The following is a 24,884-nucleotide window of genomic DNA, read 5'->3' on the forward strand; positions in this document are numbered from 1 at the left end:
TCTTCATCACCTTTCCTGCATGTGCCAACACTGGAAGATCAGGATGGAAGGATCCATTTTCAGATGGTTTGTGGAAAAGATTGCAGACTCCTATGAATTTATTTAAGGGAAGTGTTTGGTTTGATTTGGTACCAGCCCTTGATGACTTGCAGGAGACCAGGAAACACTGTTTCTATGCAACCTGGTTTCCAGCCACAGCTACCATTGCTTCTTAAGAAACACTTTCCTGGCTGTTGTCTTGCAAATCCACCTTTTCTGGAGGTGCTGGGTTGTTTTTTCACAGGCAGGAAGGAGCTCAGAGGGATTTAACCAAGCTCTTAGCACTTCAGCTGAGGGTTTTGCAGTCCAGACAGTCCCTTTTCTGTGCCAAAAAACTTGCTTTGTTCTGCACTTCTGATCCAGGGTGGGTGGGCATAGTCAGGCCATGTAGGGTAGATAGGGACCTGTGGGTCCCCATAGCCTCATTGAGCAGTCTTTTTAAAAGGAAAAAGTTTAAGATATTCCCCCAAACCTGTTTTGAGGTACTATCAAACTTCCTTTTCCTCCTTAATGTCCAACAACAACTGAGTTGCCCTTCCTGGAGCCACAGAGCCACAGTGAAGTCTTTTTCTTGACTCTTTGGCTTCCCTGAGGTGAGATGACAGGGCAAATCATCACTTTCCAAACCTTGAAAACTCAATTTCTTCACATTTCATGATGATCTAGCAAATACATCACCTTCAGGAAGAGTTCTTGTTCTTCCTGCTAATTCACAGCCTACTCCTGTGGTGTACCAGCTAGTTTCTGTCCTTGGACTTAATAAATGTGGCTCCCCCAGGGCTGGTGCACAGCTTGGAGCAACCTTGCAAAACCCTTGGGCACTGTGTTTGCAGAGCATCACAGCTGGGTATGCCGGAACACTGCACCAGGGTGGACTGGCCCAAGCTATGTAACAGCTGTGTGTCCAGAAGAAAGAACACAAATTAAGATAAAGGATCATTAAAGGAAGGAAAAACAGGATCATTAGCTCATGTGACTCATTTCCCACCCTGATTAGGTGCTTGGTGCACCTCTGCCTGAGGACACGGCTGTCAGGTCTGGAACTGCTCTGAGGTGGTGACAGTCAGGATTTGGGCACCATGCTTGGAGGCCAGGGGGCCGTGGGGTGGATTTAGTGGACCATGGTGTCTTGGTGGTGGCCCAGAGCAGAACCAGTGGGGTGTCTCTCTCCCAGGCACCCACATCCAGGACTTTGGCACGGAGCTCACCAGGAATATCTGTCAGCCTATACAGAGATGAAGCACGCTGTTTTCTGCCAACAGCAAGGGCAGAGTGTTCCTTTGGTATCGCAGTGAGGAGATAACATATCAGAAAATCTTTCTTCTCCCCACAAGCCAGTCCAAAAATTGCTGAATCAAAGGGAGATACTGAATGTGACCTTGAAGTGATTACTCAGGCTGCCTGTTCTCAGTACTAGCTGGAATATTAACCCCTGCAATTAGGAGGCATGGAAGAAATGGTGGCGGAAGAAGAAAACAACATCTCCTGCGATGTTTGCCTGCTGGAAGCTGAGTAGAATGGAAAATGTCACATGTGGTCCTATCCTTAAATTCCCTCAAAAACTCATGGGAGTTGGGGAAAGCAAAGGTGTATTTCTCAGGAGGATTTTAAATTCTCTGCAAGCAAGAGCAAGCTGCTACTATCTCAGGGATATGATGGCTCCTGAAGACACAACTCTTTGAAGAAAGCATGTTTTAGCAGCTGGTGGATTAATGCATGATGCAACCAAGCTGGGGCTCAGAAGGAAAACAGACAGAAAAAGCAAACATTTAAAAGCTGAGAGTATGTCCACATATTTAAGTTCTTCTTCTAGTGAAGTTGGGAAGCCCTTGAGACTGATATCCCATGAGAATTCAGATTCACAGCAGGATGTGGAGCAGCAACCATCCTGCAGCCTGGTTAAGCTGTGATGAAAAAACAAAGAGGGAAAATCCTTGTTCCCGTAATCCTCATGCACCACAGCTGATCTGTGTAATCTCGGAAAGGTTATTTTGAAGATACAGGCACTGTTAATAACTTATTAAAAAAAAAAAAAGGCATGGAAAAAAACCACCTGTTTTGCGATAAATGTTATTGATCTGTTCCTTATCTTACACAGAGCCTGACTCATGGGATTGTAACAGCAATACTTTTCAAGCTGGACCTTTCAACTTGAAGCAGATTTCAAGCAAGGAGATGTTTCTCTAACCCCTGGGACTGGCAAGGGACCTCAGGTACAAGCAGATTTGGATGTACTGAAGCCTCACGGCATCCAGAATATAGACAGAGAACCCCTAATAAGCTGCATAGCAAGGTAAGTTTGCATGAGATGTTGTTGTGATTTCATAGTACAAATGTTTACTTCTTTTGATATTCAGCTGTGTAATCACTTGGAAAAACAAACAGAATTTCGTATCATGTAGTCATGTTTTGGGATGGCGCTGCAACATCCATCATCTGGGCAGGTTGTGATGAGTTGCATCTAGCTGGCGATTCCAGTTTACAGAATAAAATGCAAAGTCAAAAAAGGGAGGAAGGAAACCTGTAATACTAGATTTCTTGCCACTAGAAGATTAGCTGGGTGAAATCCAGCAGTAAGCACAGCTGATTTATCTTACCATGGCAAAATAAGTTGATAGAAAGGTCACCTATTGCAAGTCTAGGTGACCAGTTGGCTTGCTGGTGGTGATATTTCTTGCTGCCGTGCTTCCAAGACCATAAATGCTCTTTTCAGTGGTTCTGCAGCAAGATGATCTACTAACACACCCAAGGATGCATGAAAATGAGCAAAACTATTTTAAAGGCTTAATTTAAGCTAATTTAAAGACTTTATTTTAAAAGCCTTGTATGGATGTTTCCAAGAATGGCAAAAGGCACATCTTTGGTACAACTGCCCGATGGAAGCTCTTGATGCAAATCTCAGATATCAGAACAGGGCAAACTGAAAGTCACCTTTTTACATAGGAGAAAATAGTACATTTTCCCATAACCGTATTTTGAATATTTTTTCTTGTTAATCTTTAAACTGAGGTGGGGTAAAAATATACACAAAGGAAATCCAAAGATCTCAGCTCTGGAAAGCTGTCACAACCACCACTTTTCATATCCTGGAGAAAACTGCCTTTGCCCATGCAATGGGGGTATTTGCTTTGCCCTGGGTTTCCTAAATTAACCATTATTATTATGAATATATTGTACACACTAAGCACGAGCAGCAAAAATGTGGTGAGGCTTCAGGCTGCAGCACCTCTCTTGGTGAATATAGGATCTGATGAAAGATTTAGGGTTTTATTTGAAAGAATTTTTCAAAAGAGCGAGCAAGGTGTCCCGGTAAATGCGGATGCGGTAATAGAGCAGCATGCCCTGTCCTACCGGGCCTCATGACAGGGAGCAATTGCTGCACATAGCAGATATGATTTTGCTGTCTTAAGCAGAATGGGTAAAAAAATAAAGATATCTGTCACCACTTCCCATCCTTATCACTGCCTGCTCTGCCCCACCTGGGGGACACACGGGGTGGGGGATGCAAACCATGGCCAGCTCGTGGATCACCTTGGGGCTGACCCCTCTGCCTCTCTCATGGGCTCCCCTCTGCTTTCGCAGGGCCCCCTGACATGTGTGGAAAGAGGCACAAGCACTCCTTCTCCCGCCTGGAGGTGGTCCTCATCGTTTTCCTGGTGCTGATGATAGCGGTGACCGTGGCACTCCTCGTTCTCCACTTTCTCACCCAAGAGAACAGCTCCAGCAATGGCAAGTTAAGCTACTTTGATACTGCCCACCACAGCTCTCTGCCATCCGGAGGGCTTGCTGGGATTGAGGGAGGATACAGGAGGAGGGAGAGGAGATGCAAAAGCGTCTGATTTCATCTTGTGGCAGCAGGGGTCAGGAACCTTTTTCAGGGCCGCTGGCCAGTGACAATCATCCCAAAATGAAACAATAGCATGGTGGTGTCTCATTCCTCATTCCCAAATCATTTGCAGACTCAAGTTGTTACAAATGTGCTTTCCCCCCCCCACCCCCCCCTTTTTTTTTTTTTTTTTTTTTTTTTTTTTTTTTGCAGAGGGCACCAATTTTTGCATAAACCTGGATATTATCCCGGTTTTTGCCTGCTCCCACAATGAGGCGATGTGCATGGCATGTCCCAGGGCCACATGTTCAGGTCAAATTAATCCATTCCCACCTGAAGCAGTTTGCTCTTTTTGGAAAGTTGAGAAATATGTTATTAAAAAAAAAAAAAAGTCAAAATGAGCTATGAAGCTTCTTTCTAAACCCAGAGAATGAGAAACTGAGGAGCTCGACAGCGCTTGCAGTCCCACCACAGCTGACTTATTCCCTCCAACCCTATCACCAGGCATGGGGCAGCTGGGTGGCATGAGCTGCCCCAAAAAACCCTCTTCTAATATACCCCACACTTGTTTTCTGGAGAGAGAAAATATCATGGGGGTACAAAACAAAAGCAAAAAAAAACAAAACACAGCAAACCAATCCAAATAAAAAGAAAAAAAAAAAACAACAACACCCAAGCATTTTCAAGCTTTAGGTGTTTCCATGTGGTAGGAGCCCTTTCCCAGAGCATTGCCTGATTAGTCAGCGATGAGGACTTCCACTTCCTTGATTTTGTTATTGAGTTACATGGAGTTCATGCTTTCCTCTAGTTTTTAGGTTGTAACGTGAGAATTTTGCACAAGTCCCTTTCCTCCACATTACATCTCTCTGAGAAGGAGGTGGAGCAGCAGTAATTTTAATGGGAACCTCCCCCCTTCATTCACGCTGCTTTGTCTCTCTGCTGCTCCTGTGCTTGGTCTGTGGCCGATGCGAGTGTTTTGTTTCTCCCCTGTTTTAAGTAACAGTCTAGGAAAGGCTGTGGTGGGAAGAGCAAGCGTCCCCTTTTCCCTCTGCCCAGCCTCTGGTTGCCCCATCTGGCCAGGGAAGACTTTGAGCACAGATTAACTGCACAAAAATATTTTTCCCACGGTGTTATCTCAGCCTCCAGTGATTTGTGGCTGTGGGATTTCCTGAGGCGCAGAGAATTTATTTATTTATTTAATAACCTTCAATGGCTTTTCTTCTGTGACTTTGTCCAGATGCTCTGTGCATCCCATGGAAGCCTTTTCGATGGCTGGGATGAGGCTCAGCCTCCTTTGAGGGGCCTTTTCCTTGTCGTTTGGTCCAGGGTCATTGCCCACAACTGCTTGCTCTGGCGCTGCTGTGCTCCCCCACCCCCCACTTTTTTTTTTGAGACCAGGACACCAGCATAGGACATGGACTTTGTTTTTGGTGAAAACACCCTTATACCCTGGCTTCTGTTTTCTGCATGACAATGGTGAATTTGGAGAGATGATTTGGAGTCAAGGAAGCTAAGCTTGTTTTCCCCCCTGCTGTGAATCACTGCACATTTTACACAGCTCAGTGACACCATGTTGTGAGCTCTGCAGTTCTTCACACCTGGCCTGTTATTTTCCACCCTTAATACATTAACAGCATCAGCAAATGCTGGCCATGTTGGCCAACAGCCGGAAACCCAAGCAGACAGTATCAGCCAGATCCCTTTGTTCACAAACTTCTAAGTCCTCCAGGGATGTGCAGCAGGTTCCAGGCATGCACACCCTTTGAAAAAGCTGTGTTGACTCTTCCTTCCCTAGTTCTGCTTGTTTGTGTGGCCCTTAATCTACTATTTATTCTTATTATAGATTATGATGACCCACTACCAACCCAGAAACCATCAAATGGTGTCTCAGGAGGCTACTTATTGGGTGCAGGTCGAGCAGATTGTACAGGGCCAGTAGCAGAAATTCCTCTGGTATGTATGGGGAATTGAGCATGGATTCAATGAAATACTGTTCTTTTTTCACCATCTCTGAGTATTATTTTTTTTTTTTTTCAGAACATTTGGCCTAGAGGCCTTGCCTTGACAAATGGTTGTCTTAAATCATTAAATGAGTGATAGCAGGGCAAGATAGTTGCAACTCTGAGTTTTTATCTTGAAAGATTTTTTTTTTTTGGGATCTTCTGGAAATTGACTTAGGAAAATACATGTACGTGCAAATGAATCCATCTCTCAGTATTTTGTCTGTGTGGGCCTGACAGAGCTCTTTCCTTCCAGATGGGTTACGCCAATCCTGACCAGGTGGGCAGTGGGCTCCTCACACGCCTCTACAGCCGAGCCTTCATCGTGGCAGAGCCCGACAGCTCCAAGCAAGTAGTGTTTGTCAGCATCGACATAGGGATGGTGTCTCAGAGACTGAGGCTGGAGGTACGTGGCTAGAAGTGAATTATCTGCACGGTGTGAGCTATCGCTGGTATTAATGCTAAGGTTGTAGTCATTGCCAGACAGTACAGAATGAAGCAGCACCTTGGCCATTTGCTTTGGGATTTCCTTGCAAAAGGACTTTGAGAAGTGTGGTGTCTCTGATGAAGAAGATTTCTCAGCAAATGATGCTGTACTAGGACCATGCTTTTTGTAGTGAAAAAGTTACCAAAAATACACATGGTGCTTGGTGCCTATGTATTGCACCACAGAGGAAGACGGGAGATCGTTGAGAATTAGGTGCTCCCTGGATGACATGGGGTGGGCTGCAAGTTGGCTACAGAGGTCTTCCTTTACAGGATTTTATTATTTTAAGGCCGTTGTCAAATCATCAGCTGTAGCCTACTTCATTTGGTCACTGGCTATAGAGTATCAGATGGAAAGAAAAGAGCTGAGAGGCAGGTGAGAGATGATTTTACTTTATTTTTTTTTTCAAGTTGATACAAATCTCCACAGGTATAAGAAAGGGTTTTTAGGACCACTTCTTTCCTCTTAGGTGCTCAAGGAACTGAAGAGCAAGTATGGTGAGCTGTACCGACAGGACAACGTCATCCTCAGCGGCACCCACACGCACTCGGGTCCTGGTGGCTACTTCCAGTACACACTTTTCTGGATGACTAGCAAAGGACTGATCAAACCATCCCTTGATGCTATTGTGAAGGGCATTGTAAAGGTAGGCATCAGCTGGACTGTTGACACATGGGCCTGTAAACACAGAAAAGTTAAGGGGAGGTACAGTTTATGCAATGTTTATGGTAGCACCTGAAAATGCTGCAACCTTAAAATACACTCAGAGGTGTTTTTATGCTTGTTGGTGAGATCAGGTCAGATAATAAAAGCCTTCAAGTTTTTATTTAGAAAGAGATGGTTTTGTCTGATTTTGAAATATTACTTTTCATTATCGTAACTTTCTAGAATTTTGGTCTATTAAACAAACAAACAAAAAACAACCAAACCAAACCAAACAAAAACAAACAAACAAAAACAAAACACAAAACAAACAAACAAACAAAAAACATGAAAAGCCTCTAGATTCCCAAGAAAGTGTTGGGGCCAGGCGGGGAGGGAGTTTTTCCAAATAAACTCATATGGCTTACATTCATGCACTAATATTCCCTGCCTTTTTGTTTTTCAGAGCATTGATATAGCACATCAGAACCTGAAAAGAGGAAGGCTTTTTATAAACAGAGGCACTGTAGAAAACAGTCAGATCAACCGAAGCCCGTACTCATATCTCCAGAATCCGGCATCTGAGCAAAGCAGGTAGAGGCTCCGAAAATGGGAGAGAAACAGATCCCTGAAGAGAACCCTTTGGTTGGAACCATGACCCAGAGGTCTTGCATACAGTGTTTCTGGTCATTTGTAGGACAGTTCAAATGTGGAACCAAGTCCATGGCAGAATGACAGTCACCATCATGGGTCCTTGGGTACCTGCTTCCCCCAAAATGAATTGTACAAGTGGACTTGGAAGCTGTTGATGCCCCCTCCAATGTGAGACATGCCCTCTCCTAATGTGAGACATTAGTTAAGGATGTGACCTCGTGTTTTGTTAACAGCAGTGAAAGAACGTCCTTAGTGGATGCTAGCATGTGAGTCAGATGGCATTAAAGTACATAAGGTATTGTGTTTAGAGGGATCTCTTCTTTCCACCACCCAGGCCTGAGGTCATCAATGACTGTGCCTCTTCCCTTAGGTTCACAACAGCATTAGGATGGTCCTGTAAGGTCACCATGTCCTAGCAAAAAATCTCCGATATCCTCCCCATTTTCTTTCTAAGCCCAGTGGAGTTTTAACAACACAGAATGTGACTGTTGCTCTGGTGATAACAGGATTTCCCTGCTCTGTTGTCCCAGGTATTCATCCAACACGGATAAAGAAATGGTGATGCTGAAGATGGTAGATGAGAATGGACATGACCTGGGCCTCATCAGGTACTGATTGTTGATGTTTTCTTCCAAATCCTCATAAAGAAAAGCTCCCCAGTGCTGTGGTTCTAGGCTTAGTTCTGTAGTTCCTTCCTGCACAAGCATGCTGACTTTCAGGTCTATGGCACTTTCTCATAGACCATTCTTCTCAGGTAGTCACCAGAGGGCCTCTGAGGCAAGAGTAAGTTATGCTGAGAGTCACTGAGTGCATAAACCAGGTCAGCGTCTCTCATCTGCTCTGGGACCTTCAGCAGCCTTAGCCCACCTCCAGCTCTCTGTGTTGGGCATGTCTCCTGCCACGACCCCTGTGCTGCTGCTTGCAGAGGAGGCTGGGGAAGATGACCATGGCTGGCCTTCTTGCAGAGGTGCAGGTGAAAACCCTATGCCATTGCAAATCAGTCTTTTAAGGCTTGTCTTGCACAACAGGGGAAGAAGGTTGCGCAGGTATACCAGGCTTTGTCTGGAAGAACCTCTTACAGGAGCTGCACTCCAGGCTGCATGGGACCATGTCCCAGAGAACTGGGGCCGCCCCCGAGGACAGAGACCCCCAGCTCACACAAGAAGGGCTGTTTCCTTGGGGCCGTGTCCCATGCTGCATCTTGTACTAGTGCCTCCTGTGCTTTCACTGTGCCTCTGGGAGCAGGGTCTGGCCCCAGAATCTCTGGGACCACTTTGGGATCCTGTTCTTTTGGTTATTTCCTTTAACACCACATTATTTCATGCAAAATGTGCCATTCCCAGTGCTGGGTGTCAGGTGCTGTGTTTATGACACCCATCTTATCACCACATCTTTGTGGCAGTGCTCGGCTGCTCGAAGGTCAGAGCTCAGGGCCGGGGAAATGAAGTAAGAGGTAGTCCTGAAACCAACAACATGACTTCTCCATTTAGAAATCACAAGTGAGAATCTGACTCTGAGTAAGAGGAACAGGAGGGTTTTCCTCTCAATTTTTTTCTCTCCTTGTGTCACAGATGATGGTGCAAGGAAAAACCAGGGATTTTCCTCTAAATCTTTCCACAAATATAACTCTTGGGAGTCAGAAGAGAGTCAGTCCAGGGCTGAACTAGCTCTTGGTGGCCCTGTTAATTACAGTGCCAAACTATTGTCACCTCAGGACCCGGGTCACCAAAGTTATGAGCCTTCCAGGTCATGATGGGTGAGGATGTGGGCACTGCCCGTCTTAATCCAGCCCTGGGCACTAATGATCTGGGGTTTTGCTTCCCCAGAGGAAATTTCTATAAGCCAATTGCAAATATTTATTTCAAATAATGCATTTCCTACACATATCGTCTCTCTAGCTGGTTTGCCGTGCACCCAGTCAGCATGAACAACACAAACCATCTTGTAAACAGTGACAACGTGGGATATGCGTCTCTCTTGTTTGAGCAGGAGAAGAACAAGGGCATGCTTCCTGGAGAGGTAAGAGAGCTTTCAGAATATTGAGAATAACGGGGAAGAAAGTTCAACACAGAGGGTATGGTCAATGCTTTTTATGGGCCATAGCAGGTTCCGTCAAACACTGAGATAGGACAGCAGGGTAAAAATATCAAAAGGAGGCCAAAGATGCACTTTCTGATTTATTTATTCTTTCTTCCTCTGGTGAAGAGAAATTACAAAGTGTAATTGTGACTTTTCAAGATAATAACTCCCGTTTTACTCCATTTACTCCCATTTTAAGAACAAATCAAATTTGTTATGATTCAACTATTGGACACACTGGAAATCACTAGAAAGGCAAGTGGGGGATATTAGATCCTGTACATTGCATCTGCAGTATGGGATCAAGCCTGTGGTTATCCTCACTTGTTTTCCGTGGCTTCCAGCCAGTTCTGTCTCATAGTCTTAATTTGTCCAAGAGATTTGCCATCCCCCAGGTCCAAACAGATCTCTTTATTCCCCTGAATTATTTCCCCTTAAATGTGAATATGGACAGGAACCAGTCTCACAGTCACTTTGAGTCATGCGTTGGTTATGACGGTGTCCTGTGTGCATCTTCAGCATGTACCTTGAAACATTGCTCAATTTATATTTTAATATTCTGGGCAGGGCAACATGTGCGGTTCATACCAAGGATAAAAACTGAAGAAATTTTAGACATGTTCTGCTTGCAAACATTTCTTTTTATAGTGGGTTATCTAAAAGCTTTTAAGAAGACTTGTCTCTAGTGCATAGTTATGGCTGCAAGTCAATGCAAGATGATATGAACACAGACTAAGTATGTGTGGAAGTGTTTGCAGGATCCAATATTCAGTTGTGCGTTTTGCCGGACACATTTTGTCTAGCAGTCTTACAAGAGAATGGCTGAAGAACTGAGAAGATATTAAAATAGCTGGTGTGGACATATGCTGCTTCTAGAAGGGGTAGAAATGAGAGGATCCATTGTGAGAGCTTTGTTCAGATGATGCTCAGTGCACACCCAGCCTTGCTTCTCAAGTACTGCTTGGCATGAACTCCTGCGGTCAGATCCACTGGCTCTCACTCCATAAATCTGTCATGTTGATAACCTGGCAGAGTTAAAATCCAGCTCAAGGTGTCACAATGAACCATTAGCATGTGATCAGGAATGCGAGAACAGGGGAGGTGGGGGAAGAGCTGCTGCTGAGATGGAAGGTGGCAGTTACATACCCCGTGACCTTTTCTCCTTTACTCTTCCTGTCCCTAGCTTGTGGCACACTCCTGAATCCCTATGCCAGTACTCCCAGTCACCTCAGAAACATTTACCAGCTTGCATGCCAATCAGCTGGCTTTAATACCTCTCTTGAGGTTGTGCTGCATGTTTGCAGCCCAAAGGGAAAGCCACAGAGGATGTCTGCAATCACTGCAAGTCACTGAAATCTGTCTGACCATGTCTCTATTTTGCAGGGATCTTTTGTTGCTGCCTTTGCATCTTCCAACCTGGGAGATGTGTCACCCAACACCAAAGGCCCATTCTGCGTAAACACAGGGGAATCGTGTGACAACCCACAGAGCACCTGTCCCATGGGGGGGGTACGTATGGATTACTCGATCTACAGTAAATTATGATGGAGGAGAAAAACTAAGGCTAGAGCTGCAAATACAGAGCCTTGTGATGGACCATTCTGCATGAAAAAGACCTCTTCTGGACTATTCTGGATGCCCTTTTCAGAAACCTACCATGTCTTATCTTCATACCATTTTCTGATCATTCAGCCTAAATCCATATTTGTCTCACTGCAAAGCTTAGTGTTGCAATCTGGTGCCCAAATTTTAGATGGCTAGCAAGAAGCTATTAGCTTCCACATGATGAAAACCACTCATGCACTCATCCACTTTGCAGTGCCACGGTTATCCATATGAACAGATCGCTAGTATTGAAACAGATCACTATTATTGAACCGAATTTCTTAACAGGCAGCGATGTGCATGGCCATGGGTCCTGGTACTGATATGTTCGACAGTACAAGAATTATAGGGCAAAATATCTACTCAAAAGCAAAGGTAAGTGATGTTTCATTTTACAAATGCATGTGAACACTGTTATTACAAAAACAACCACATATTCATTTGAGCAAATTTCTTGCACCTGTTTTTTATGAATGTTTGTAGGTTTAAATTACTTTAAAATTAATGTTTATACACTTAAGGAAAATTTCGTGATTATTCAGAAAACATACACTTTTTTTTAGATATGTGATTATAGGACTCAGAATTTGAAAACGTTGATTTTGAAGTTTTGATCTCTCTCTTCCTGACTGCTATGTAATCTGGATGTTGCTCCCTTATAATTGCCCATCCCCAAGAATGCACCTCATGATGGGTCATGATGGGAAAAAACACTGGTGGCGAAGCCTCTCAGGACAGCTCAGCAACACCATCACATTCCACTTATTAGCTGACTTGGCATTGCACTCACAAATTAATGCAAATGTGAATTAAAATCAGCTAGCTTAAAAACCCAGGAAAGATACTCATCTTGCCATGCTTGACTTTGCATTTACTCATTGTGGTCCACCCTCTTGGCTTCGTTATGTAGCCTATGTTCTTGGGCCCCAAATTCACTTAAATTAACTGTTTTCCATTCTATGGATTCGAGTAATTTGCGAGTTGTCAATGGGCAGATCTTTTTTGGCACCATTTCAGGGACAGCAGCTTGTAGGAACTGGAACAGGTCCAGTGAGAGCAGAAGGCTTGATGGTGGCTATTTCCTATTTAATTGCCATTTCGGATGCTTGCCCTGAAGTCACTCCAGGCTGATCGTGACTTGTAAGCGAAAGCTTGTCCCAGTCAAGGTGCCTGGCATAGGTATCAAGCGGAGAGGGAAAACATTGCTGTCACTTTTAACACTGCAGACTCAGGGTTGTGAAGGGCTGTGTCCTCTGCTCTTTCCTGCAGTTACAGGAGCAATGGTGTGTACCAGCTTGAGGCATGTGTGTCAGAAAAATCATCTGCTGAAGAGCTGAATGATGGAGATGTCACCCATATAATAAATGCGTAGTCAAGTCCATGAGTTTTGAAGAAATTAATGCATTCGACTGCATCTTTGTCATAGAAAACATTTGTTTTGGTTGGTCTTAGGCACGAAAACTGCAGATACTCTAACAGCTCCTGTAGTCAACAGTTGCTTTGCCTTCTCTTTGAGCTATGAGTAATATGGGTGAGGAGGAAGGAAGGAAGGAAAGAAAGAAGAAAGGAAGGAAGGGAGGGAGGAAGAGAGGGAGGGAGGGAAGAAGGGAGGGAGGGAGGGAGCCATTCAGGCGGAATAGTTGCTTGCTTTAACTGTGAAAATCAAGGTGCACACAGAACTGCTGACCAGTGTCCCCCCCATGTTGCTTGGGACAGGAAAGCTTGCAGGACTCGGGGGACGTGGGATTTAGACACAGGATGATAGAAACAACAGAGCTTTGGAAATATGCTCCTGCAAGAGGCCACTGCAAGACATCAACTGAGTGTAGAAATAATTCATATTGCTGAAGCTCAGAAGACTGGGGTGCCTGATTTCTTCTTCCTCAAGGATTTCCACACACTCTGGAGACTTTCTGCTTTGACAGGAGGCCTTCCCTTGTTTTTTTTGCCTTGGCTGCTGATTGCTGTCTGTGTGTCCCTTAGGAGCTGTATGCCAATGCTTCCCAGGAGATCACAGGACCTCTCAGCTCAGCTCACCAGTGGGTGAACATGAGTGACGTCCAGGTGGAGCTCAATGCCACGCACACGGTAAGAGTGGGAGGTACTGGGGTACAAGGAAGGAAAAACAGCTATGTTCTCATAGCAGGATCTGGCAAACTGGAGGAAACTGGTTTTAAAATCTCTCATTTTTTTCCCTTTTTGGTTAAGGTCAAAACATGCAAACCAGCCTTGGGATACAGCTTTGCTGCAGGGACTATTGATGGAGTGGGGGCTTTCAACTTCACACAAGGTAATTTGGAGAGTGGATGTCAACATGGCTTTGTGCAAATGAGAAGGACACAGGGCACACCCCAGGTGAATTCAAACCCTCAGACCTTTTCAGAGAATATCAACACGTGGTTAAATCTCCAAAGGGATGCTTTTAGGAAGGTGTGATCGAGTTTGTGTCCATTGCAAAGCTTCTGGAGGAAGGATATGCGGGGAGGAGAGTGGGGAGGAGAAAGAGCAGACTTCAGGGCAGTCTTTCCCATTTGTTCTCATTACCCTAATGCTGATGAAATGGGGCTCAGCTGGGCTAAAGCCTGGCAGAAACCACACCAGAAAAGGGAGATAGTTGGAATCCACTAAGAAATAGCCTATCTGACAAAAGGAGGGAGTGGGCAATATATGATATTTCTGCCTGATAGTTGCTGGGGAAGTTGAAGGAACAGTGTTTAAAAGATGTTTTCCTTCAAGGCTCGGTAGAAGGGGACCCATTTTGGGATCAAATCCGTGACCAGCTCCTGGGAAAGCCATCCAATGAAACAAAAGCTTGCCATGAACCCAAGCCGGTTCTCTTTAGCACTGGAGAGGTAAGGGCAGAGCTGGGTGTGCACTCTGGTAAGTGCTGGAGTGCCCTACTGAAACCCAGTCCCTATCAGCACTGTGCTAGCCTGCACGGTGAAGGACAAGGACTGAGAGAGAGCTGTGGGGATGCTGAGGGCATGGTGGAGTGGCACTGGGCTCAGGTGGGCACACCATGGGCTGGAGGCCTCTGCTCTGACCCTGCTTGTGGCAGGACCAATGCTCCTAGCTGGCCCAGGGCTGTCCCTGGGGATGGAGGCCACCTGCCACCAGTCCTGTGCCCCCAGGGACAACCCACTCCCCAGGAAAGGCTATTTCCTCAGGGCCCACAGAGATGGAGCCCCACCATGCTTTTTTTTTTTTTCATCTCAGATGACATGGCCTCATCCATGGCACCCTGATATTGTGGATGTTCAGATCGCTACCATCGGATCGTTGGCAATTGTTGCAGTTCCTGGAGAGTTTACGTATGTATTCTTTGGTCTTATTCTACATATTGCACCTGAGAGCATTTCATTCAAACTACCTGCAGTACTCCTGTGTGTGGGTACATAATCTAATGCATAAAAAGGGGGGACAGGACAAAAATTGTCCTCGATACAAGACAGCAGTGCGAACACTACATACATATGTCCACTGCACTTAGATTCTTGCATGTGTTCTTCTCTGGTTGCTTTGGAACTCTCATTTTCTTCTGTATTTCTACTAGCCATAGAAATGAATGAGATGCGATCAAGCTTCCAAGATAATTTTAGCTGTTCATAGCAAAATACAGCTTCACTGAAATGAAAGGAGTGTGTTAACTTTGTTTTTTCACACCATCAATGCTGGAACAACAAATTGCACTGATCGCTGATGGTACAATGGTGATAATCTGAATAGAACAGTGATTTATTTCTATCGTTTTTCTTCTATCTCACCCCACCGTGGGGTGCTTCCAACCTCAACTTGGCTGTGATGATATATGTGAAATGTTTTGAGGTGTTTTGATTGGGTTTCTTGAGAGGAGCCCTGAGGGTGCTTTAGCAAACCCCAGAGAACCACTGCATGTGCTGAATGAATTTCTGGTGGCCTCCCCTCTGTTCTGGTGTGCCGCATGTCAAGCAAGCGATCCCTGCATTTCTGGGTATTGATGCCATTCCCTTAATGTCCCTAGGACCATGTCTGGACGCAGATTACGGGAAGCTGTTAAACTTGTAAGTTGCTGAGGAGGAAGTTTCTTGAGAAGGCTGTGGATCTGGAACTTCACATTTCTTGACCCTTCTGTTTTTTCCCTTGTCCCCTTCCCAGCTGGGGTCCTAGGGCTCATTTCTTATGGAACGCTTCTTCTCACAGTTGCTTAACACTCATTTTGCATGTACTTACTGACATGCAACAGAAATTCATATCCTCCCCAAAAGAAGCAAATTGGTTGGGTTTCAATCCATTAAGTCAACAGAAGTTAATTCTGTATTAGAGTGGTATATCTCCTTAATCTCTACCAGAATTCTGCAGCATGAAAACTGTTGGAAAAAATGGCAAATGTATTTTTTCCATTTTCTTGATGGATATGTCTTATTCTTAGCTTTGGTCTGAATACTTAATCTTGCCTGCTGCCCCCAAAGCTCACTGAGACTTCCTCACATAGTTTTATTGCCAAGGTTTTTTTCCAAGAACACAGACATCAGACTTCAAAAAAAAAAAAAAAATCCTTAAATTTATTGCATTCACTGGAGCATGAGGTCATTTATCCTTTTTCACGTGGGAAGCAAAAACGAGATATTACTATATGCAAATAACACTGGTGGAGTTGCTTTCATGAACATCCAGCCCCCTACCCACTGTAACTTCCTATTCTGCCCTGGTAAATAACAATAATATAATAATACAATTGTGCATAAAGAGGTTGATACAAGGTGAGTGATTTATCTCCTTTTTTAGGAATTTGATTCTCATGGTACTGCAGGAATGGATGTCGTAATTGCAGGGCTGTGCAATGTCTACACCCATTACATTACCACCTATGAGGAATACCAGGTAGTTGAGTTCAATTTTTACTATATGGGATGATAATTCACGTGAAATTGTGCAATTTTTCCCTTGCCATGAAAAGCTGAAGAATCTGTGATACAAATCCTAAAATGGCCTTCTTTATTTTGGACTAGATGAAATGTTGCAAGTGCCAAAACAGTTTCCTGACCATAGCTGGAAAATACTTATGTGGCTTTAATGTGGAAATAGTCAGAGGTACTGAAGGAAGCTCCTCTGAGCTTGGTCTGTATTAGTTTTTCTCCTCATGACCTGGATGAAATTATCTTCACAGGCTGGTGAACTGCGATAAGAAAGTTTTGGAGCTGCAGGGTCATGATAAGAGCATGAACTGCAGAATCAGATTGCTGTGGAAAAGACTTACAAGAGAGCTTACAAGACCCTTGAAGCAGTTTTAAGGGTCCCTCCAAGGCAGGGTAGATGCCATGCTTTAAGGAAGATGTGGGTAGTTGGAAAGGTTTAGAAACACTTACCTGGGAGGAAAGGTGGGAAGAAGTGGGGTTGTCCAAGCTAAAAAGTGGGAGAAAAAAAGCCTTCAGAAGAGCAAAAGAGCCCTAAGAGATGGAAGAGTGACAACGGGGCCTCCCTGCCTGTGATGGATGGGAGAAGAATAACCTGAAGTTGCAGCAGAAATACCTAAGTGAGCTGAGTTTTGTTGTCCTGTAGCAGTAAGGGGATTGAGGTTCTTCTGGAAAACAACCCCTTAAATAAGGATAATAAATTAATTATTAATCATTAAATAAACCCTTGCAGGTACACTACAGTGCTAATCTTGTCCTAGTGCAGATGGATGAGCTGCATGATCTGCTCTAGAGCCCTTCAAACCCTCCTTTTCCAACTTTGTCCTTTCCTAGGTTCAGCGATATGAGGCAGCATCGACTATTTATGGGCCACATACCCTTTCTGCCTACCTTCAGCTGTACAGAGGACTTGCAAGGGCTATTGCTACGGTAATCAAAATTTTCTGTATGTCTTATGTTGTTAGAGGCATTTAAATCCTGTAAATGGTATTGGCTATATTTGTTTCACAGTGAGGTGGCTCGATTGCTACACTTCTTTCTCATAAGAAACCCATTTGAGAAATTCTTTTATGCTATAAAAATATTTCCTATAATGGGAGTCTCATACAACTTTAGAATTTCTAGGGTTTTTTTTTTTGGTTTTTTTTTTTTTGATTCAAAGTTTAAAAAAATACCTACCTCCTCCAACCTTTCTGTATGGTCTGAAGTTGCTGTTTTCCTACCACGGTATAAAAAACAGCTTTATTTTTACTGTATGTGACAATGTCACATTCCCTCTGAGGACCATGCGGATAGAGCAGAACCTGCAGGTGGGAGCTGCCTTTTGAGGGCATGGGATGGATATTCTGCCTGATGGGGTTGGGGAACATCAGCAACAGGGCAACAGGTGTCTTGTGGGTATTGGTCCTGCATGTGGAGCACAGACGAAGGGCCTCTTGCTTGCTTTTACATTCACTGTATTGTTTCTGCTGTTAAAATCTGCTTGAACCAACTTAATTAGATGAAGAGCCACAGCATGGGTGTGCCTCAGGGTGGAGGTCATGTTTATCTGTATTTGAGTATAATGTGCACCTCTTCCCTCCCACAGAACACAGTTCAGGATTTGCCAAGTGGCCCAGAGCCCCCATTTTTCAATATAACTAGCTTCACCTTGGTGCCTGCTGTCACTTCCGACAGGACACCGGTGAATAAGACATTTGGGGACGTGCTTCAAGAAGTGAGACAACACTATCGAGTGGTGAGAGCTTCATCTGCTAAAAACTTTTTAGAAAATCATCCTTAAATACTTACTTATCTTGCTAAAAAGTCTGAATTTTCTAGAGTGTTGTAGTGGATGTCAGAGAGCCTCTTGAATTTTAAAAACCATTTCAAAATGCTTCCCAGGTTACTTACCTTTTAGCAATGAAGCAAACTTAAGCCTTGAACATGAAGCTTGTAGGTGATCAAGTTTTATTTCTATGAAACAAACGCATTAGTGATTTTATGAAGCAGCAGTACTCTTCAGATCAAAGCAGCAGAAAGGAGGCAGTTTTCATGCCAATGTCATTGTACTGAATGTGGGGTTAAAATGTGTGAATGAAGGGAAAATAAGTCACCATAGTATTCAACATGAAGAATATTTCCCCTTCTGTTTCTACATAAAATATAATTCGATGATGAAATGGGCAAATGTTGTACAGTGATGTCTTTACAAGCAGAAATCAGGTAACCTCTGATGTCTCTGGTATGGCATGTAAATGAAATTAAAATAATGTTAGAAAGGATTCAGTTTTCAGTCTGTAAAATTTAGATAAGTTGTTCAGAGCAAGGACTTTCATCTCATTGCTGTCTCCAGCATTAAGGTAGGAAGAAGGCAGGAAACTATTCTTAAACATTTACTCATTTCCCTCCCTCTTTTGCATAGAAATTTTATGTGCTATGGTGTTCATCCAACAAGCAGGAACAGGGATTCACAATATAAATTGTCCATTGCTGCTGCAACAATCGAAATTATTTAAAGACAAAGAGCAAATAAAACACTTTTAAGGTGTCTTCAAAGGCTGTTTTTAATGTGCAATGTGCTGCTTAGCCTTTAATATAAATTTCAATTTCCTCCTCAGGGAGAAGTTGCTGAAGTAACTTTTGTAAGTGCCAACCCTAGGAATTCTGCAGAGAACATGGTAAATATAACAGAATCACAGAATTATCTAGGTTGGAAGAGACCTCAAGATCATCGAGTCCAACCTCTGACCTAACACTGGCAAGTCCTCACTAAACCATGTTGCTAAGTTCGACATCTAAACATCTTTTAAAGACCTCCAGGGATGGTGACTCCACCACTATCCTGGGCAGCCCATTCCAATGCCTCACAACCCTCTCAGTAAAGAAGTTCTTCCTAATATCCAACCTAAAACACCCCTGCTGCAACTTTAGCCCGTTCCCCTTCGTCCTGTCACCAGGCACGTGGGAGAATAGACCAACCCCCACCTCACTACAGCCTCCTTTAATGTACTTATAAAGAGCGATAAGGTCTGCCCTGAGCCTCCTTTTCTCCAGGCTGAACAAACTCAGCTCCCTCAGCTGCTCCTTGTAGGACTTGTTCTTCAGACCCCTCGCCAGCTTCATTGCCTCTTCTCTGGACTCTTTCGAGCACCTCGATGTCCTTCTTGTAGTGAGGGGCCCAAAACTGAACACAGTACTCGAGGTGCGGCCTCACCAGAGCTGAGTACAGGGGGACAATCACTTCCCTAGCCCTGCTGGCCACACTGCAAGCCAGGATGCTGTTGGCCTTCTTGGCCACCTGAGCACACTGCTGGCTCATATTCAGCCAACTATCAACCAATACTCCCAGGTCCTTCTCCGTCTGGCAGCTTTCCAACCACTCATCTCCCAGCCTGTAGCTCTTCTTGGGGTTATTGCGCCCTAGGTACAGGACCCACACTTGGCCTTGTTGAACTTCATACAGTTGACCTCAGCCCATCGGTCCAGCCTATCCAGATCCTCCTGCAGAGCCTTCCTACCCTCAAGCAGATCGACACACGCACCTAACATGGTGACATCTGTGAACTTACTGAGGGTGAACTCGATCCCCTCATCCAGATCATCGATAAAGATGTTAAAGAGGACTGGCCCCAGTACTGAGCCCTGGGGAACGCCACTAGTGACTGGCCTCCAGCTGGATTTGACTCCATTCACCACAATTCTTTGGGTCTGGCTATCCAGCCAGTTTTTAACCCAACGAAGTGTACGCCAGTCCAAGCCATGAGCAGACAGTGTCTTGAGGAGAATGATGCTGGAAAGGGTGATGTTAAGGATTAGTTAATATTTAGCTACTGCCTCTGCCTTATGCATTTTACTCTTCGATGTTCAGGTTTCAAAAGGAGTAATTTCATGTAATTTGGAGCTTTTTTTATAGCTGGGAGTTCATGTGCTTTTGGAACTCACACCACCAGAATACTTTTGCAGCAAAGTCCTTGTCTGGTTGTGAGAGACCATGTTGGTTTGTATTTGATATACAAAATGTGAAATCCACACTCACGGTCAGACCATCAGTCACCACAGACCATCCATGGTGTCTTCACATTATTGAGGTTAAAGGCACTCTAGTCCACATACTTTTCTCAGTATCTAATACCTTTTCAGTCTGAACAACGATGTTCTCTAGTCTCCATCTTACCAGCCCAGTGCATTGTTTTAATAAAACAAAGTAAAGTAGAAAATACATAGTTCATCCCATCACTCATCAATCCCATCATCTTAGATAGAAGCTGATTGCTAATTACTTGCCTGTTCATTCTTGTTTTAATGATCAATTTCTCTGCTTCATTTTTAAGTTTAAGTTTTGCCAGTGAAATATAAGCACTTTTGCTAGTAATTACTGGATTTGCCAGTAAAACACACAGAAGCATAGCCCTGTCTCCAGTTGAAATGACACAAAAGAGTAGGGACATGCCTGTTCATTCAGCATCTTGTTCATTCTCTTGTTTTTACACAGACCGAACACAACTTCCTGACGGTGGAGACATATGTCAATGGTTCAGGAAAATGGCAGGTGGTACGGAACGATGCCTCCTGGGACACCAGGTGAGTGACCCTAACAGATTTCACTGTTTCACAATCTCAAGAAAGTACTTTGAGTTTAATCCAACCTGCTCAATTTCAGAGCTCCCAGACCTAGGTTGGTCTTGTCCCTTCAGATGATGCTCTCTGACAATGGACAGGTCTACATTCATCTGGTTAACATGTCCAGAGCACAACACTTAGCCTTCCCCTTGATATAACTTCTACAGTGAAGGCTTGTAAGTTTGGAAAAGGTAGACTGAAGAGCAAGAATTAGAGAAGAATCACTCAATTTGTTCATAGCCTACATCCTTCCATCTCCTGTATGCTGCTGATGGCTAAGATACCAATGAGAGGTTCAGCCAGCAGTAGGGTTTTTATGGGAATAGGCTGGCTAGTTTTGCTAAACATCATAAAGTAGAAACAGTCAATAATTTAAAACGTTTATAAGAAAATAAAATCAAGGCTAGAGATATCAGTCATAAGGAAGAATATCCATTAAGCAGCAAAGATGATGGCATCTTTCAGAGCTACACCAGAAGCCCATATATGAAATAGGAATACCAAAGGAATCTTTTGCCAATTTTTTCATTCTGAAGTTGCTCTCTGAACCAAGAGGTGATGTACTGCTCCTGTGCTCTGTATGGATTCCTGGCCTACCTCAGTGTGGGAGATTTAATCTACCAGCAGCTGGAGCTTGGCATTTCTAAGTGTTTAGCCTCTATTTAACACTAACACTATGTTATGTTGTCCTTCTCATTTGTTTCCTCTTTCCATTCACCCTACTTACATAAAGGCAGCACAGGCATTTTATCACTGGTATGCACATGGCATAGATGATATGTAGCTCTGCCTAGAAAGACATCTGAAAAGATGTCTTCTCCTGCCCCTAAACCAACAAGGTTACTAAAATCTCAGCTGTGAACATGGGAAAAGGTTAATAAAATGTCTCTCAAAAGGATGAAAAACATAAAAAGGACAAAACTTTAAGAATGTGCTGCCATGATGCTGAAAAGAGAAATCTAGGCTTATTGTTTTAATTCCTGAGAAAGGTCAGACTTTGGATCTTGCTTGCTCTGAATTATGCTTAAATATTTCTGCTGATAAGGATGAGGAGTTGTTTGGCCTAAAGGAGCTGAACAGAAGGCAAAGCAATGCAGATAGTAATGTCTCCTTTCCTGGTGCCCCAGGAAAGTATAAAAGAACATGAGAAAGGGGAAATGGTTTTGTTAACAACAAAAACAAGGCAGTCTTTACAGTACCAGTACATTCAACTTGAAATGTCAGTAATCAAGGTGATAGGAACAGGAAACATCAAGCATTTTTACTAGATGTTAATGAAGTCAGACTTTTTTTCAGTACTGGGGAAATTAATGTACGATACTGTGGAACTCGATGGCATTGCAACAGGAAGGTAACACAAGGGAATGCATTATTATTCATTATCTCCGTGTTGCAAAGTGTTAAATAGTTTATAAATACATCTGTAAACCTTATGTAAATCTTATTTTCAGGTAACCAACAGATATGAAGTTTTATTTATAGGAGGAGCAGCTTTTGGTGAAGGAGATAGCTGTTATCTCCCCTTTGTTTTGCACTCCCCATTGCATCAGGGACAAACTCAATGCAGACTTGACTTTTGCTGGGTGCTATCTTGGTGTTTACAATAGAGAAGTGTTTGGCCAGATCCCACATCTGCAGCAGGGGCAGTGACCACTTTCATAGGGTAGTTCAGAGGATGGGCTGAGCTAGAGACAGCAATCTGCCTGGTCCTGCCTTTAACAAACAGTCAGCAGAGATACGATGTGGTTGAGCTCATCTGCCTGAAGCTCTTTGCAGGTGGGATCTGATATGAATTGTGGTCCTGGTTCAATGAGCCTGGAGGGTGGGATGGGGGGAGGAAGGGTGATGACACAGGTCAATCACAGTAGCATTTGTAGGTCCCATCATTACATACAGACAGGATCAGACTGGAAGAGGTGTGGAGGGTAGAGAGCAGAGACCTTGGAGTGGAGGTCTCTGCTCTGAGCCAGCTAATAATGGGGCCAATGTTGCTGCTACAGCAGGTTGCTCAGGGCCACGGCCAGAAAAGTCGGGGCAGACCCTGAGGATGAAGATCCACCACTGCTCAGGGCCTTGCTGTCATCTCCTAACACAACATTGCACTCTGCAGTGATAAAGCCAGTGCAATCCACAGCCAAAACCTCAGACAAAAGCAACCAGGTTGATACACAAACCACGTGTCAGCCTGCAGTCTCCACTCACAACTAATGAAGCCAAATTTTCCCCATTAATCACTGTTTTCCACAAAGTAATGTCTGTAAATACTTATTTCAATATTCTCACTAAGACTGCTGTAGTGAAACTCTGTTTCTCAACATTGACAAAGAATTAATGTATTTTGATCATCTGCTTCCTTTGGTTAAAGCCTTGAAATGGGGGTGTTATTGCAGTAGAACTTGAAAACTCTCATTAAGATTTCTCGGTCCGTTCCTTTTTATTTAGAAAGACTAAGAGCTAGTAAGAATGCTTTATAATGTTATTGTTTCCCATTTCCCACCATGAGGTGTGAACTTACTGAATCATTTCTGCTGTGAGCCAGAAATGTGTAAAGTTACAGAGCACCCACTGAATGTCTGGCCCAGGTACAACTTGGGGATACCCGATGCTGACAGTATCAGAAAAAGAGAGGGTTAAACTTATTCATCTCCCCAAGAGGTGCTGCATCATGGCTGGCTGAATAGTCCCCACCACCAGACATGGGGATCTTTTGTGTGGCTGTCTGTAGTATTAAGTTTTTGCACAACAAGTCTGCAAAGGAAAGGAGTTTGATATGGAAACAGATGTCGGAAGCCTTGAGCTCCACTTTGATGGATTTTACCTGTCACCTTCAGTAAATCCTCAGCCTCTTGGCTCACAGTTTCCCCAGTGCAGCAAAGACTGAACTTGTTTATATTGCTCATGAAGGTGGTGTTGTATGGGGTTATGGTATGGATTTGGAGATGTAGGAAAACTTTGGTAGAAATATTTTTTTTTTGTCTGCAGAAATGACCTTTGACTTGTGGCCATATTTCCAGACACTTTTCAGCCCTACTGGGTTTTGGATTGACTTGCTAGTTGCTGCTCTGGTGTAACCTCAACATATAAGCAAAGGTTAAAAGAAACTCTTAAAATATACTTTGCTGTAGTGCATTCATTTCCTTCTGCTTCGTTTAGCCAGTGTGAGCTCTTCCGATATTAAAACAAATGCAAAGTGTATTTTCTTGCTGACTGCAGCTTTTGGTTTGCCTGATAGGTTTTACTGGACCAAGGGATCATTTGGTCTGAGCAATGCGACGATTGAATGGCACATCCCTAATGGCACAGAGCCTGGCATCTACAGGATACGGTACTTTGGGCACTACAAGAAAATACTCATGCCCATTAATCCATTTGAAGGCATATCCTCAACGTTTGAAATCACAAGTCTGTAGGTGATCTTGTTCATTAAAGGAATTGTTTCCTTTGAACAGTAGATTTGATATCTGTGATGTTCCAATGCACACTGGGGAGTTTTCTTGTGGAATATGTGACTCTATACATCATTGCTGTCCCTCATGTGTTGTGCTGCTCGTTGTCCTTTGCTGTGCAAAGCTTAGCTTCTGCAAAATTTTGACTTTTACCTGTAACTCAACCTTACCAGTTCGATATATATTCATTCAAGCTTTTCCAGTCCTGGCTGGATCTCATTATAGTTGATTCTTATAATAAAAAGTTAACTGTTTTTCTTTAGTCATTGATCAGAAGCTTATTGATTATGAATAGGCTTTCAGAGGGAATTATTGCATGACAGGAGCTAATCCAGACCATAAAATAGTCCATAAAATTGAGCCCAGTCCATAAAGCTGGGAAGAGCTGCTGAATTCACAAGATATCAAAAGAAAAGCCTCCTCAATTGTGCTCAAAGTGATTGACAAAGCTGGCTTACTAGGACGGAAAGTGAAAAAATCGATAGATACTTATCAGAAGGGTTTGAATATTATTTCATTTAATCATTCTGTTTCAGGACATTTTGGTGATTCACTCTCTGATTTAAAAAACAACATATGGGGCAACAGAATGGTTTTCCACAAATCGGTTAT

The 24,884-nt window shown here is 43.6% G+C and overlaps 1 protein-coding gene across 1 annotated transcript; it reads left to right on the plus strand.

Moving 5' to 3' along the window:
- The first annotated feature begins 2,195 nt into the window (after positions 1-2,195).
- On the plus strand, positions 2,196-24,884 carry LOC309880374 (putative neutral ceramidase C). The gene is made up of 21 exons (XM_082765277.1): positions 2,196-2,332; positions 3,622-3,768; positions 5,709-5,818; positions 6,122-6,271; positions 6,822-6,998; positions 7,461-7,588; positions 8,179-8,256; positions 9,547-9,667; positions 11,111-11,236; positions 11,621-11,707; positions 13,316-13,420; positions 13,541-13,622; positions 14,069-14,184; positions 14,549-14,643; positions 15,333-15,372; positions 16,097-16,192; positions 17,059-17,154; positions 17,813-17,962; positions 18,825-18,884; positions 20,699-20,787; positions 24,059-24,884. The coding sequence occupies exons 2-21, from the start codon at positions 3,633-3,635 to the stop codon at positions 24,234-24,236; spliced, it is 2,220 nt and encodes a 739-aa protein (XP_082621403.1). The 5' UTR covers positions 2,196-2,332; positions 3,622-3,632; the 3' UTR covers positions 24,237-24,884.

This window comes from Aythya marila (genome assembly GCF_965140915.1).
Source record: "Aythya marila genome assembly, chromosome: 7".
NCBI lineage: Eukaryota > Metazoa > Chordata > Aves > Anseriformes > Anatidae > Aythya > Aythya marila.